Here is a 17,868-nt window from a genome sequence, read left to right on the forward strand (position 1 = left end):
ACATTTGACCTCGTCTCTGCTCCAGTGCACTAATGCTCATCATCTCCGCCCTGACAAAAAAAAGGCCACAGTGGAGAGCACAGCACTCTGGCCTGGTCACTCCAGCTCCTATTGATCGAGTCAATTTGCAAAACCCTCTGAACCATGCAGTGCTGCGTAGTGCAAAATCCTGTTTCTCTTCTTAGTGTGTGCTTGGACAGAAAAAAACGGAAACATTTTATATTTTTTTCTATCAGCTAGTATTTTTCATTCACCCATAAAGCTTAAGAATAAGGACACATTAGGTGCTGATGGCTCCGAAATCTTGTGAAGGAGGAGGGAGTACAATCTTAAGACAGCTAGAAGAGAGGGATCATATGTAGCAGACCATCCCCCTCCTTCTTGCTAAGTGCAGCAGATCTGAAAGGAAGTGTCAAGCCTGTGTGTGTGTGTGTGTGTGTGTGTGTGTGTGTGTGTGTGTGTGTGTGTGTGTGTGTGTGTGTGTGTGTGTCAGGAAGGAGGTGGTCCAAGAAGCATGTTGAGTAGGAGACAGGCAAGATATATTAGAAGGTAACCTCAGCTGGCCAGGTTCCTGAACCTCCAGGCTGCTTTAACACGACCTCACCAGCACCTAACCCCTTCCACCCCATCCATTAAACATAGAGGTAAAGTGGAGGTTTTCACTGATGAGAGAGAGAAGAGTAACCTAATATCATTGGTGGAGGTCTACAATGCTGCATTCTCCCACGTTGTGCTGTATAAAGTATATCATGAGGGGAGAAGGCCTTCATGTCAGGCCCATGTCTCATCCTCCACAGAATGATTAGCCCGGGGCTTGATAGCGGAAGTAGAGCTGGTCGCCTGCCCCATCCTCGTGGGACAGAAGAATGTGCTTCTCTTCACATGTGTCACACTTATTAAGTCAGACAGCGGAGCACACAATGCACTCCTCAGCTGTGGGGCCCTCCCTACTAAACACATAACTCACCACACCCTCTTAGCTGAGACCAGCCAGCTGCAAGAACATCCATGGCTTTGACCCTGAATGAAGCATGGAGAGGCAAGGGAGGGATCTATAAAAAAAATAGGACACAGAGATAGATACTGAATGTATCTGTGGAAAAATAGAGGGGGGATTTTCCAAAGGCTGATATAATGTCTTTGGCACTTTGTATATACAGTAGACAGAGTAAGAAAGGGAGCGAGTAGTCAGAGCTGTGGGGAGGACAGACGCTCCGAGTAGATTTTCAGCCTGAGATGAGCCTGGCGATTCCTTCATGAACCTGGGCCTGTACTGGCCCGTACTCCACCATCTCCCCGTCCACAGTGATCGCTCCCTCAGGGGTGAGAGGCTCCAGGCGAAAGGCCTTCACCCTCTCGTACACAAGGTGTGGGCAGTCAATGGCCAGGTGGGCCCCCTTCTCCATGGCCATGAAGAGTCTGAGCAGGGCTAGCCGGGAGATGCCTGCACGCACATACAACAGGTGGATGAAGCCGTCGTCTGCTGCGGCCCCAGGGGCGGCAAACATGTCCTCAGCCAAGTGGGACTGGAACATTGCCAATACCAGTACAAAGTCTTCCTCATTCACTACTGTCCAATGCTCAGGCACAGGCTGCTCCAGGTCTGCTAGGAGCGAGTCAGGAGGCCCCTTCTGGTTGGCTGGTTGGGGCTCCGTCCTCATGGTGGTGATGGCATTGTTGGAGGAGTTGTGGGCGGTGTTGTGGTTGGAGTTTGTGCTGTGGTTGTGGCGAGAGTTCTGATTGGGGGAACTGTTGGGCCCACAGGGTAGAGATGAGCAGAGGGAGGAGTGCTGGGGTGTGGAGGGAGGGGCATGGGCCTTGGTGCCCTGGCCTGGCTGCAGGGCCTCCTTGACAGACAGGTATGCCAGCCTACCCTGATACACCCTGAGGGAGGCCAGGCGCACCAGCGTACCCACCAGGAAGCGCATTGCGCCCACGAGGCGGTATTTCTCGCTCTCGATGTCGATGTCGGCCACGAAGCCCCAGGCCAGGGAGAGGAAGGAGAAGATGCGTTGGCTGGAGGCCAGGTGGACAGAGACCAGGTCCAGCCGAGACACCAGGCCTTTACACAGCAGGAAGCCACAGCTCAGCAGCAGCTCCTCACCCCAGGCCGGGGAAGACCTGCAGGGAGTAGTAGTCAGCTCACAGTAGACTGGGGCAGTTAGGTATCAGTCTGTGGTTCAATTGAGCCGGAGCTACTCCTTCACCTAAAAGTAATGACCCTAACCCTAACCCTAGAATGGTAATACATTGTACTTACAGCAGTAACCCTCACCATAACCCTAACCCTACCTTCATGGCCACACCCCGGTTCAACCCTAACTCTAACCATAACCCTAAAGCTAACCCTAGGTTCATGTCCACACACCGGTTAAACCCTAATCCCATTGTTTTAAAGTAACTGTCCAGTGAAAATCTCACTTTTAAGTTCATATTCTGCTAACTCTTACCCAAATAAGGTTGTTGACTCGTCCTATACTCATTTTTGTGGCCAAAGTATAACTTGGAAAAAAACACTTAATTAACCCCAACTAAAACTATCTCAAACTCACCGTTTCAAAAATGCTTGCATCTCCTCATAGAGTATGATGTCATACTCCTGAGGAGGATGAGCTGACCAATCAGCGGTCTAGAGGAGGATGAGCTGGCCAATCAGCAGTCTACTCACATTAATATTTGTAATGACCGGTATACCGTACGCCCACACCATTCTGTTGTTGGGGTATGCCCACACCATTCCAACACAGAAAAGCTGCTTTTTAACATTCTTAATTACCATTTTATGGAAGGAAAACTATTTAACTCATATTGTAAGTAATTATAGTTCATATTTCATAGAAATCTGGAAACACTGGACAGTTACAGTACTTTAAACATAACCATCTGCACTGTCTGACTGTAAGATAATGGGGTTAGGGTTGAACCGGGGTGTGGACATGAAGCTAGGGTTAGGGTTGTTGCTACGGTTAGCTGGGTTAGGTTTGAACCGGGGTGTTAGAGTTAGGGTTGTTCATAGGTTGCAAAGCTTTATTAAACTGTGATAGATATCTGATGTTATACCTGTGTATTTTGTTGTTGTTATCTGTTGATGTTGTAAAAGTAGGGGGCTCATATTTTACATATTTCACAAACAGCAGTAATAAAGCCGGTCCAGTAATAAAACACTAGTAGTAGTGCACCGAATTTCCAGTTTCTCTAAAACCCATTACATCACTTCATTAAAAGTAGTTATCAGCAACCCTCAAATAATCCCTCTTCTTGGACTTTATGAAGTGTGAAGCTGAAGCAGACACTGGGACTCATATCTCTCCCCTGTCTCTGGAGAAATGTGCCTACTCTGCCCAGTCAGCCAATGTGATAATTACACCCATAGAAATGGGATAAATCACCTTTGTCCAGGCCGGTTTTCCTATCGTATTCCATTCTACTGTACTCTATGCATTTAAATGTCTCATTAGTGGACTTACTCAGTGTAGTGGTGGACGGAGGCTGCCAGGGCGTTTCCCGAGCCCCCTGGTAAGATGCCCAGTGGTGTCTGGATGGCCTCCTCCCAGTCCTCTCTCTCCAGAAGACCATTCAACACCTGACAGGACAGGCAAACACACACAAACAGCATCAGGCCATGATCCTCCAACTGAGAGTTGTACCCCACAAACCCCACTGCTTATTCAAACAGTCTTAGGGAGACAAGTTAGCTAGGCTGGAAATGTGTTAATGCGGTGTCTATACTTGGCGCACCTCGAACAGCAGCCCGTCTCCTGACAGGATGACCAGAGCGTCCCACTGTGACAGATCAGTCTCTCTCACCAGGTCCCTCGCATGGTTCTGGTGCTCTGTGGGGAACAGAGAGAAACGCCATGAGAGAGAGGGACAGGGAGAAGGAGGGAGGGAGGAAAGAGAGAGAGAATAAGATCCGAGAGATGACCTCCCTTCACCAGAAGCCCCCAGGGAGGGATCAGTGAGATTAGAGAGAAAAGGGATTCAATGCCCCTCTATCAGTCCAAACATATCACATTAAACCATGCAGTGACTATTCAACTGGCCGATGGCAGTCTTCAAAGCAGCCAGGCCTTAGTGCAAACATCTGCCACTGGTGTGATGGTTAATGTGACGACTGGGGCCGACTCTTGTTTGTTTAGTGGAGTTTTTATTGGAGATGTTCTTGAGACAGTCGCGCTGCAGGGGGTCTTATTGGATTACCCCTAAGCACAATGTCTAGTACCATTCTGCCAGCTGAGACTTGTGTTCTGCAGCAAAGATCTGCTCTGCTAAAGGCAGTACTGTGTTTGTTTGTTTCTGCAATTGTGTGTGTCTATGCCTGTGACTGTGTGGGTGTGTTGAGGCATTGTCATCACAAGGGCATTACTTTTTTGCTTGAGTTACCATATATTTAGAGAATTGGAAAAACGACCAGAAAACTCAATTTCTCTCCTCCTCCTCTTCTCCTCCTCTGCTAACATAACATTTACCTGTCCCCTAGCCCTCTCTCACCCACTGAGTCTCCTTTAAGTCCATGCTGTTTGGTATGTGTGGGGAGACTGAGAGAGCAGTGATGTGGTCCTGTGGTGTCAGGCAAAAGCAGGGGGAGGCTGCTGCGGCTGACTCAGCATTCTATGCTGCTGGCTTGAGGCTGAGGCTGCACTTCCCAGCCATCTCCTTATTCACAGGGTCACTGCCACACGCAAACACACACAAGCATGGGCTACCGCACCAAGTCCCATTAAACAGGACACACTATTTCTATCTCATGACTTTCTGGATTTTATGTAAGCTATAGCTTGGTAGCTACTCTCTGTTAATGTAATATGAACCAAGGTCCCTTTTGGTTTAGGATGATACCAACGCATGCCCAATAGAACTGTTTTCTGCTCTCAGTTCTTGAATACATAGCTACTTGAACATTGAACTGTTTTCCACATCAGTTCCTGAGGGAGACACACACATGCAGGCGCACACACGCACATGAACACACACCACAGAAATCCCCAGATTCACACCCTCTCTGAAACACGATCCTCTCAAGTGTGCCGTAGTCCTCTGGCATAGACTAGTAGGTGACATGATAGTTCTGCAGGGCTCCATTCCCTAAGTGGAGGCAGGCAGGGCGGCGAGGTGGCGCTGGTTAATCCACTCAGACAGGCTAGCTACAGTACCCAGGCAGCGGAGGGGAGGCAGTGCTAGCTGAGCGCTAGCTGAGAGAGCCTCGGTGACCCATATTTTCCCAGCCCCAGCTCCCAGCAGCCCCAGGTCGGCACCGCCACGCCGACCGTCGGTAATTAGACTGTCTTTTTTCATCACCATCCAGATGCTAACCTTCCCCATGTCCCCTAGGACTGCACTCACACTCTTTCTCCTCTCTCTCTGTTCTCTCCTTTTTCAGTTCTTTCAAAGATTAAGACGACATTGAACAACTCGTAGGTGTCTTGGTGATGGTTTGTAACGATGGCAGAGATAGCTTCTTGTCAGCTGTACTGGGAGCTGGTAAAAGTATAGGTGGTGGGGTTGATGTGTAGCTGAAGTGATTTTTAAAAGGCTTTCTGGCTCCTTGGATTGTTCCTGCTCGCTCAAAGTGACCTGACTTTTATTCAGTGAAAGGTTATGCAGAGTTCAGTGACTTTGACCTCATTGCTACTGTAAGTGAAAAACTGTTGAGAGTATATAATACTGGGAGCAGGGGATCCGACAGGACAGTGCAGAGTCACACACTGTGTGTGTGTGTGTGTGTGCGTGTGTGTGTTTGCATGTGTGCGCAATCAGGGCAGTGAGATAACAGGGCTCAGGGAGGTAGGTGTGTAACCAGTGTGTGTAGGGGACTGACCAGTGATGACCAATGTGTAGGGGACTGAAGCCTCGGTGAGCATGGGCTCGATGTGCCCGGAGAAAAGCTGGAGCGCCTGGCCCCGCCCACTCTGGGGGTTCACCAGCACCATGACCCTGCAGGGCCGCCGTACCTCAGAGTACACCACACCTGAGAGAGAGCGCGCGAGAGAGAGAGAAAATAGAAAAAGATAGCAATAGAGAGAGATGTAGATCAACAGAAGAGGGAAGAAGGAATAGTTGGTGAGTTGGTATTCTCAAGCTGTAATGGAAAGAATTGCTCCACTTAATTTTCTAGTATCAAGGAAACATCAATCATGTGACTCTCCATTGTCCTTCAAAATATTTTACTGACATCAATCTAAGACATCTCAAAGAGGTTATGAAAGGGGTCTCTACCCTCTAGATCCCTTGGCAGAAAACCATTGTTCAAAAAGACAGCATTAAACAGTGATGCCAAGGGCAGTGACACCCTTCACTCACAGATGGTGCTTGAAGTTATTGTTTTTGTGATCCACTTATTTTCCCCCAGAAATGTAAGTATTACAAAACACATGCTCACCTCAAGTCATTCGCCTAATGTTGTAGTTGAAGACATGCTCCGGAACTTTGGCGAATACTAAGTATATTTTAAACCTGCCGCTTTGGGATAGATGTGTCACTCTGTAGATCATACATGCATAATCTATGAGCAGAATTACTGTTCTACCTCAATTAGCCACAAAATCGGGGACCACTTTTGGCTCATGAGTGCTACTTTCAGAACTACTGGCTAAGAAGTACACAAAAGTACTGGAGAATTTCTTTAAGTATGCTCATCTTTAGAATTATTACTAGACACCAACGGAATAATTAAAAGCTGGCAGAACTTGTTCAGCTGTTGCAGAGTGGCATGAGAGATAATTTCAGAGACAGTTGTTGTTATTTAACTCAGGATGAACTCCTAGCCTATGATACTGTAGTTACTATAGATGCCCTTGTCTTTCTGCACAGGGGACACTGTCTTCTCAGAGGCCATAGTGAATCACAAGAGAGAGATGTAGGGCTGTCCCCGACAAAAAACAATCTTGGTCGACCGAGAGTTGTCTGTTCTTTCGACCGATCAATTGTTCCAAATTTTAAAACGTGTATTTTTCCATATATAGACACACCCTATGTTTGAATAAAATCAACTATATATAGGCTACTGAGCTTGCTTTAAGCACTGCGATTAAAAATGAAGACACACAAATTACTAAAGAGGGAGCCAGAGATAAATATAGCCTAACCAGAATAAAAAAACCTGTTCCCGACCCGACCCTCCTTCTCTCGCTGCCCGCTGCTGCTGGGCTTTGCAGATTCTGCCATTATGCTCCTGAAGTTGCCGGTAATAGGATACACCAGCGGTTGGCAACCTTTTCCATTTGGAGTGCCAAGTTATCGTACCATTTCTACTGATCTGCATGCCAGTTATGATTTTCATATGTACATTTTTGTGGAACAGTTTCATTTCATTTATAATAAAGGATTCATGTCTCAAAATCAATGTCATGTGGTTAATCACAATTCTATCTAAATAAAATGATACAAATCTAAAAGTAACTTCTATTGCCATTGTCAATATGTAAAAATATTCTGGGCCCTCAGAGTTTCCCTGTGCCAGTGAGCTCCGGACAAACAGACACAGCTGTAGGCTATTTGCGCAAAGGATAAGAAGTAATAATTTTTTCCCCTTTTCATGCTGAGTGGTTTTCAAAAGGGAGCGATTTTTCAAATAGGCTACGTTGAGGAACTATTGTCATTCTCAATGGATGTAAAAACAGACTTTGTTTACTTGCTGTTTGAGGCAAAGAAAAAATTACTTTGAGAAGCTCCACAGTGATGGTGAGTTAAGACAATCAGAAATAGTATCATATCCCCAAATGGGCACACTTATAGGCCTACATTTGCACGCAGGCCAGGTAGCCTAGGCCTACTTCTATGCGTAATCAGGTGCGTGTCCTTACTCAAGATTGACAGGAGCACTCCAAACAAAAGACAGTGAATAAATTGACAACTCGTAAATGGAATGAAATTAACCAAGTGTAGCCTAGGTTGTGCGCTCTGCAAACAACGTTTCCACTCCTACAATGACAACGGTAAGACTGTAATAATAATATATATTTTTGTATATGTTTTTTGGAGCTTACGCCACCTGGTATTCCCAGACAATCTCCCGTCCCAGTACTAACCAGGCCCGACCCTGAACAGGCATGTTCAGGGTGGTACGGCCACAAGCATATTTATTTTACCCTGTTTTCTCCCCGAATTAGGCCCCTTGGCTCATCTCTGCAACTCCTCAATTGGCTCGGGAGAGGCGGAGGTCAAGTCATGCATCCTCCGAAACATGATCCTCCTGGCCGCCTACTTCTTATCACACTGCTCACTTAACCCGGATTTCAGCCGCACCAATGTGTCAGAGGAAACACCATTCAACTTGGATGCTTTTTGATAATAATATATTGAAATCATTAACAGAAATTACCATAACAAACATTCTAGATTAGAAATGATGGTAATTAATGGTAAATGTACTACTGGTGATACTGTGGACTGCCATCCCCGCGGCCTCTGCAATGGATTAGTCCACTCAAACAGGCGTGAATCAGACAGGTGTCTCATGTGACATTTTTTTAATATACATTTGCCACTGCTCGACTAAGAAAATCTTGGTCAACCAAAAGTCTATCGACCAAACAATCGACCAGTCGACTAAATGGGGTCAGCCCTACAGAGACTACACTTTTTTAGTGGTTATGAGTGGTACTTCAGACTCAAATGAACCCTGTCAGACATTATCAGTACCGGATCAAGGTTGGCAGTTGAGCATTACCCTCTGAACCCTGCAGCTTCCCATTAGAAGAAAACAGGCCCCCTGGGGCTCCTTGTGGCCCCCCAGTGAGTGTGAGTCCGGTCCTGCTGGGCATTGGGACCGGTCCCATGGGCCTAATTGGAATCCTGGGAGCAGTGGAAGAGCCAGCGCGCTGCCCTGTGAATGCCATCCTGTAGCCTCATGCCAACAGGACTGGCACCAGGACATCCTTACCCTGCTGTGCCACTGTGCCTACACACAAGGCCCCTCTGTCTGGTTCATGCCCAGTGCCATCTGAGCGGAAGTGGCCTCCCCTGTCCCTGTCACCGCCCAGAAACGCAATTACCAGCCGGCTGACCTGGAGTGGCACCTCCTACTCATTTGGCTCCTGTGCAGGGACAGCAGAGGTACCAAAATATCTCAAAGTGAGGTGTGAAACCAACAGAAAGAGCAGTATTAAGACAGTATCAAAACACAGTCTTGCTAACTCTTCCCCATTTATTCAAATGGTTGCCATTGTCTTTTTTTATTACTCTACACAATGTGGCTTTTGTACACAAAAGTCTCTGACTACATGTCTTTCAGACACAATGGTGGATGCTGCCGTTTGGTACATTACTCTTGTTTATTAACAAGTTCTAGGGTCTGTTTTTGCACTCAAGTGTGGTCAAATGAGCTCTATAAAATGCCCTCAATACAATGTGCCAAATAAAGGTATCAATAAAACAGTTCAGGGATGACAGAACGATTGTCGCCTCCTCAGAGGTCATAGCCAATGCTGTAGTCCTTGTGCCTCAAATACAGAGGCGGTTTAACATCCTCCCATGACAGCTTGTGAGTAGGAATTCAGTACCGTCTTTACCACCACAGAACATGAGATATTTCCATGTAAGGAATGTCATGCTCTGCTATATTCTGTTGTGTTTCCTGGCTCCTCACTCCTTCAGTCTCCTGTAGCAGTACGTTAACAGTTGCTTGGGGCTAAAACGTTCAAACATAGGGCCTCCCATTGTTCAAAAGCCTTCAGCTCCCAGAAACCTCAGAGTATACATTGAGGAAGCGTTTCCATGGTTCCTGGGTCAATAAGAGGTGGGCTCTAACATATGTGCTCACAGGTGATCTAATCAGTCAAAGACCGGTTATCATTATTAGGTCCATCTATGGTAAAACTGGGTATGGAAAACATATCGGGTTGACATTAAAAGAAGTGTACGTTTGTGCACCTATGGACTGCATCTAGAAATACTGTATAGCTCGGTGTTTCACTTATCACGGGAAAAAACTCCTTCACATGGATACAGCACGAAAGCAAAGCTATCCCAATTTAAGTTGGTTATCAGAGCTTGATAGTTACGAAAGTTTCAGTAGCTTCTGTATAGCAAGTCATACAGGGTTCATTATAGCCTTGTTTACACCTTGCACTAAAATGTGATCTGATCAATAACTATATGATCAAGGTTTGTCGTGTCTACACATTGTATTAAAATGTGTCTCTTATCCGTTCACTGTGTCCGCATTGTGACCAGATTAGCTAGTACCTCCCTGTAAGCAAATTATTTGACAGATATTCTTTCAAAATAATATGAATGTATTTATTTTAAGACAATTGCTGATGCCATAAGTCAATGGTGGTACCTGTCAATGATGTTAGAGGCTGGTCTAATGATGATTTAAATAGTTTGACCATTCCAGATCTGTTTACGCTTGACTGATATCCAGACACAATCCGTGCCTGACTACCTCTGGAGGAGGTCAGGAAGATCTGATTACAATCAGATAATAATAATATGTAATTTAGCAGACACTTTTATCCAAAGCGACTTACAGTCATGTGCGCATACATTTTTACGTATGGGTGGTCCCAGGGATCGAACCCACTACCCTGGCGTTACAAGCGCCATGCTCTACCAATTGAGCTACAGAGGATCACAATGTTTTTTCATCGTCTACACCTGTCTAAAAATGTGGGCACAATCAGAATGTTGGCAGTAGGTATGAACAGGGCTTCTGTTGCAGGCGGTGATCTTCACCAGCCAAGTTAGTTACAGAAACAGTGAGGGCCCTAAATGAGGAGCCAGCTCAATGCTGTTTTTGATTTAATAATGAATGCTTTGATGCCCATTCCCTAAGTGATATTTGGTAACATGCTGCCCAGAGTCATTTCTGTGGAAACATCCTTTTAGACCGTGTCTGTCTGTCTGCCTGTCTGCCTGCCTGCCTGCCTCTGCCTGCCTCTGCCTGCCTCTGCCTGCCTCTGCCTGCCTCTGCCTGCCTCTGCCTGCCTCTGCCTGCCTCTGCCTGCGTCTGTGGTTAAGTGCCTGTGGACAGATGTGACCCTGACTCATGCTGAAGGGCTGTCTGACAAGCAAGCTAGTGTGTGTGTTTCACTGAGGGAAAGGGTAAACAGAGAGGTGAGGTGGCTGAGTGAGTGTGAGTACTAACAAGTACTGAGGCTGGGATCAAATGAACTGAACTGATTAACTCATCAAATGTGTTGTGTACAATCAATCAATATAGTATCACCAAACACCTGAATTTAGAACATAATCTCTCTCATTATGTCCACACCTTATATCATTATTGCTATGACACATCACTATAAGTGAAAACTAGCCAGAACACTGAGGAAAACAAAAAACAATGTTTATGAAAATGTATTTTAGTGAAATCTTGCTGTCTCAGGTGTCCCCAAGGTGTAACACTACCTCCATGACTCAGACATAGCTGGCATATCTGCAAACAAGCTTAAGTCCAAGATCAGGGTGGGGGGTTAGACACCCAGCCCACAGAGGTAGAGCCAGGGGCCCTGATAGCCTGTCACAGGCAGGCCTGTCTGAGGGAGCAGAGTGGGAGATGAGGGCCCCGGGGGACCAGCCTGGCTGGGGTGAGAGGCCACTGATGTAGCTGGGGCACCGTTCAGCTCTTGTCTCCATCACTGAGAGACACTGTGGCGTCAGCAGAGCATTGGGCCTAGGGAGATATCACAGTGACAGATACATACCCTCTCTGTGGAACACACACAGAGAGACAAAATGTTGAAGTTTTAAAGCTAATTTCCTGCAATTATACACATTTTGCCATTGGGCGGAGAGAACATTTTACAGTTTTAGAGCTAATTTCCTGCAATTCTACACATTTTGCAATGGCTTATGCCTTGTTCTTATGCTATCTGAGTAACTCAAACATTATAACAGAATCAATTGGGGCCATGACATTTTTGGAATTTTAGATTCTACCTGACTGTCTACTTATTTATTTTTTAGTTCTCAAAGATGATCCTATTTAATAATATATAGCTCCATTATCTTTTCTACATACTTTAAGTCGTTTAAGTTTACACTGAAAACTTTTTAACATCCTGAAAGTCAAGACAGACTGAATTTCCTTACAAAAATGCAGACATTATTTTTATGGTACCTCTAAGCATTGCAAATAGCAGGATATTACCTTCCATGTCCTTGTATGAGGATTTCATTATTAACGCCTCATTCAGTCGGTTATGACCTGGCTGTGACAGGAACTGAATGGTAGACTGCAGATACTTAAACACACACTGTGCAGTCATTACACAGTCAAGCTGTGACTGAACAACAATAAAACAACTGTAAAATGAATATTTAGCATCTACAGTTTCAACAAAATTATGTGGTATTATGCACTGAAAGTGTGTGATAGCTTTCCCTAAACATAAACCTTACAGCAAAAAAGAAATTGCCTTCTTAATACGACCGATCCAGCTGCATCACCAGATAAAATGAAATGAATTAACATAAATATCACTTTCAGGGATTAGTCGGTCCCTCTGAACAGGGATTCCCAAACTGCCCCCCCCCCTTTACCCTAGCACTAACCAACTTATCATCAAGCTTTGAGAAATCCTGCTCTAGAACACATGTCAAACTCATTCCACGGAGGGCAGAGTGTCTGTGGGTTTTCGCTCCTCCCTTGTACTTGTTTGATGAATTAAGGTCACTAATTAGTAAAGCACTCCCCTCACCTGGTTGTCTAGGGCTTAATTGAAAGGAAAAACAAAAACCTGCAGACACTCCAAGGGGCAGCAGGTAGCTTAGTGGGTAAGCGCGTTGTGCCAGTAACTGAAAGGTCGCTGGTTCTAATCCCCGAGCCAACTAGGTGAAAAATCTGTCGATGTGCCCTTAAGCAAGGCACTTAACCCTAATTGTCGCTCTGGATAAGAGTGTCTGCTAAAATGAATGAGTTTGACACCCCTGCTCTAGAACAAGGAATTAATGTAACATATTTTGCTGCTTCCCATTACTCATTTAAAGTACATAATATATTCTGTTGAATACTGTATTATTGTCTGGCCTGGATCTTGAATGCTAAAAAAACCTTATCAATTAATGATATCATTGCATTATGCAGTAGTCACTCTACTACAGATGCAGAAGCCTTCTTGTACAAGAGCAGGAATCCTGAGTCATGCCACAGTTCATCAATTGTTAGCATTTCAATGGCTTATCATCAGTGGCTATTGATAGACACTTCATTAATATGTGCGAATTGACATTTGAAAAATGTCTTTGCTGGCTTTTGAAGTCCAGCAGGCCAGAAAGAATGCTACCAGCTACCTCTCAGGTCAGGTTACCATCTGTCTGCTTGGCAAAGCTCTGAAACTCCAACTCCTGCTGGCTCCAGGCCTAAGGTGCAACTCACACAAAGACTCTAGTCTCAGTTGCCTTGGACACCTAAAGGGCAATTCACGGGGCGACCTCATTCCTTATTCCACCAACACCTGACTCCATCTCTGGCAACCAACATTCAAAATCTGTCACTGCCAAATCAAATATCTGTTTCCTCTAGAACTATGTTGCTATGCCCCTAAGCTGATAATAGGCAGGCACCCCTGTTTTATGGACACTTATCTTCACTCTGTGTAATGGGGAATATTTAAGATGAATAAAGTTGATATTCAGTTAAGAGTAATTAACACAATGCTTAGCATATGTATATGTTTCCCCGTTCTGTAATACACGATTTCCAGTGTTCTATTTATGACACTCATTTGTGTACGGATTGATGGTCACTAGACTTGTCACTGAATGTTATGGATTGTTCTCATATCATTTTATAGTGATTGATGCCAGAGCTACTGAAGGCACAAGGACTGAGGACACAATGACATTATGAACACTGTGTGATTCTGTAGCAACTGGCAAAGTCACTGTCTTTTGTTTTGACTTCAGACAAGGCTCTCGGGCTGATATTTAGAGAACATTTGGTAATGTCTGGTTAATATATACAGTGGGGAAAAAAAGTATTTAGTCAGCCACCAATTGTGCAAGTTCTCCCACTTAAAAAGATGAGAGAGGCCTGTAATTTTCATCATAGGTACACGTCAACTATGACTGACAAATTGAGGAAAAAAAATCCAGAAAATCACATTGTAGGATTTTTAATGAATTTATTTGCAAATTATGGTGGAAAATAAGTATTTGGTCACCTACAAACAAGCAAGATTTCTGGCTCTCACAGACATGTAACTTCTTCTTTAAGAGGCTCCTCTGTCCTCCACTCGTTACCTGTATTAATGGCACCTGTTTGAACTTGTTATCAGCATAAAAGACACCTGTCCACAACCTCAAACAGTCACACTCCAAACTCCACTATGGCCAAGACCAAAGAGCTGTCAAAGGACACCAGAAACAAAATTGTAGACCTGCACCAGGCTGGGAAGACTGAATCTGCAATAGGTAAGCAGCTTGGTTTGAAGAAATCAACTGTGGGAGCAATTATTAGGAAATGGAAGACATACAAGACCACTGATAATCTCCCTCGATCTGGGGCTCCACGCAAGATCTCACCCTGTCGGGTCAAAATGATCACAAGAACGGTGAGCAAAAATCCCAGAACCACACGGGGGGACCTAGTGAATGACCTGCAGAGAGCTGGGACCAAAGTAACAAAGCCTACAATCAGTAACACACTACGCCGCCAGGGACTCAAATCCTGCAGTGCAAGACGTGTCCCCCTGCTTAAGCCAGTACATGTCCAGGCCCGTCTGAAGTTTGCTAGAGTGCATTTGGATGATCCAGAAGAGGATTGGGAGAATGTCATATGGTCAGATGAAACCAAAGTAGAACCTTTTGGTAAAAACTCAACTCGTCGTGTTTGGAGGACAAAGAATGCTGAGTTGCATCCAAAGAACACCATACCTTCTGTGAAGCATGGGGGTGGAAACATCATGCTTTGGGGCTGTTTTTCTGCAAAGGGACCAGGACGACTGATCCGTGTAAAGGAAAGAATGAATGGGGCCATGTATCGTGAGATTTTGAGTGAAAACCTCCTTCCATCAGCAAGGGCATTGAAGATGAAATGTGGCTGGGTCTTTCAGCATGACAATGATCCCAAACACACCGCCCGGGCAACGAAGGAGTGGCTTCGTAAGAAGCATTTCAAGGTCCTGGAGTGGCCTAGCCAGTCTCCAGATCTCAACCCCATAGAAAATCTTTGGAGGGAGTTGAAAGTCTGTGTTGCCCAGCGACAGCCCCAAAACATCACTGCTCTAGAGGAGATCTGCATGGAGGAATGGGCCAAAATACCAGAAACAGTGTGTGAAAACCTTGTGAAGACTTACAGAAAACATTTGACCTGTGTCATTGCCAATAAAGGGTATATAACAAAGTATTGAGAAACTTTTGTTATTGACCAAATACTTATTTTCCACCATAATTAGCAAATAAATTCATTAAAAATCCTACAATGTGATTTTCTGGATTTTTCTTTCTCATTTTGTCTGTCATAGTTGACGTGTACCTATGATGAAAATTACAGGCCTCTCTCATCTTTTTAAGTGGGAGAACTTGCACAATTGGTGGCTGACTAAATACTTTTTTTCCCCACTGTAAGTGCCTTCTCAGAGAAGGCCCGTTAGACGTTTTCTATGTTTCTATGCTAGAGGGTGTCTCCTTGTTGCAACTTGTATTAAGCCAAATTAATTTATGATTGACTATATCCTCGACTGCTCTCCTTTTTGTTCAGATGGAAATTCCCTTTCATTCTGCCTATTTAGGCCAATGGCACATGCACTCCTATCTTATTTGTGTGACTGTTATTGTCTATCAGTGTATCAGTGTTTTGTTACTTGTCGTGTTCTATGTTTTTGTGTGGACCCCAGGAAGAATAGCTGCTGCTTTGGCAAACGCGAATGGGGATCCGAATAAACCAATCTAATAAAGCAATTTAACAAAGCGCACACTAATGCTCAACATTTAATCTTGTAGCAATAACTTGGATTAACTCAATTCAAAATAATGTGTGATATTCTGACAGAATGTCATTATAATATTTTGCATATGGCTCTCCCTGTGGCAGCTTCATCCATAACAAATGATCTCCTCCTCAGTGAGTGATAACTGGATAATTAGCATCAGCAGCACTCTGCTTCATGTTCAGAACTGATTCAGTAGGGTCAGTTAGGTCGCTGCACATGGACCTAGGTCTATGACATGGACTGGAGATTTCAAAAGCAGGCATTTGAATACGGTTGTGTTGTAATAAGAGTTTTCCTGATCCAAGACATTGGGCATAAGCACCATTAGATGAAAAACGATGAGTTCAATTACTTGAGTACTTGGGTTCAGTAATGTTGCTTGTGGGATGACTAAATTACCCCTAACAAATTATACAGAAATATCACAGTTGCAAATCTATGCAAATGAAAGGTAAGTGGCAGTCATCCTCCCACAGCAGGTAAAGCTAGTTCTTGGGTGTGAGAGAGGAATGACATTCCATTTCCAGAACATTCAATTTCCTTCTCCAAGCTTGCCCAGTCTCAGGACAGTCAGTTGTCACGTAAGCCTCTCCTATTCTATAGAAACTGAGTAAGCAGGTTGTGAATTACTGGACCTTAGGTGCAGTATGGGATAAAGGTGATGGAAAGTTACCCTCACATTTTGAACTGAACTTATAAGCCTGATTTCCCTGGGCAGAGTATAAAATGCATCCTAAATAAATGAGGAAACATATATACCCACAGTATATGGCAATAATGACAGTCTTTTCAGGCTATCCATATACATAGCCTTAAGTCTGATGCTGTTTGACTAAATTAAATGAGAACCTACGCCCTCATCAAACATAGCTATACCAGAAAGAAACAACTGTTTTATTTCAACTATGAAGCCTTGCTTCTCACCATGTCGTCGGCGTATCTGGCGGATAGAAGCCTCTCTGATGGCACGCGCCCATCTCTCTGCCTCTTGAAGATTAGTGAGAGGGTCCTGGACCAGTGCGACCCGAAAGCACTGCTCTACTTTCTGCCGGGCCATGCCTGTGCTCATCCATCGTCTCTTGAACGGGTAGAAATAGGCTGTAAAGAACGCCCCAACGTCTGCTTCGTCCTCCACTTTATAAGCCCGGCAGCCAAGACAGTCAGTTAAGTTGAAAACCACCTTATCCTGTCCAGGTGACGATGATATATTTTGAATAGCGAGAGAACTCTCCGTCAAACTCACAGAATATCTGACCTTTGCGTTGAGCGAGTCCGTGAATTCTCCATAAAGCCCTTCCACGACACCGTTGCGCTGACGAGATGGGTCCGGTTCGGCGCTGTCTTTATCCATCCCGTGGACAATGTGATCCGCAGACCCGTGTGTGGTTGATGAGGAAGACTGCGACTGGCTACCCCAGCCCGTTTGACTGCTGTTGGACCCGGAGTCAACCAGCTGTTTTCCTTGTTGAAAGATCTCTTCCTAGAGACTGAAAGGGGAATCACACACACTGAGAAATCAAAGTTGGACAAGGATGCCTCATGTCAGGAATCCACCCCTTCTCATTGAATATAATAAATGTTTTGCATCTTGAGCAAATATTACCATAACCCATTTTGCTTCAGGCTACTGGTTACATTGTTTATCAGTTAGGCTTATTTACCACTTTGCTATTTACCTCATGGATAATGAATAGGCTAGGCTACTTCAAGGCCCTATTTTACCACTAGCAAATAATGCGATCTATTGATGTTAGAATATTATTAGGAAAGACGAGATGCAATGCTTTAGATTAATTACTCTCTTATAGCCTCACCAAATGCAATTAGGTATTTTCAAACCAAGGCTCTCATTTGTCTATTTGTAGGCTATATGGTCAGAATATCTCACAATGCTGTTCAAATTAATCATTTATGTCTAGACTACCGGTGTATCAGTACCAGTCAAAAGTTTATACACACCTACTCATTCAAGGGTTTTTCTTTATTTTTA

At 44.6% G+C, this 17,868-nt stretch overlaps 1 protein-coding gene across 1 annotated transcript; it reads right to left on the minus strand.

Moving 5' to 3' along the window:
- Positions 1-1,226: 1,226 nt before the first annotated feature.
- On the minus strand, positions 1,227-17,229 carry LOC311104030 (sphingosine kinase 1-like; the record flags this gene model as incomplete). The annotated part of the gene is made up of 5 exons (XM_084145681.1): positions 1,227-2,121; positions 3,468-3,583; positions 3,739-3,833; positions 5,819-5,968; positions 16,803-17,229. 5 exons carry the CDS (start codon positions 17,227-17,229, stop codon positions 1,227-1,229), a joined length of 1,683 nt encoding a protein of 560 aa, XP_084001807.1.
- Between the last annotated feature and the right edge of the window lie 639 nt (positions 17,230-17,868).

This window comes from Coregonus lavaretus (assembly GCF_964263955.1).
Source record: "Coregonus lavaretus genome assembly, chromosome: 28".
NCBI classification, from domain to species: Eukaryota; Metazoa; Chordata; class Actinopteri; order Salmoniformes; family Salmonidae; genus Coregonus; species Coregonus lavaretus.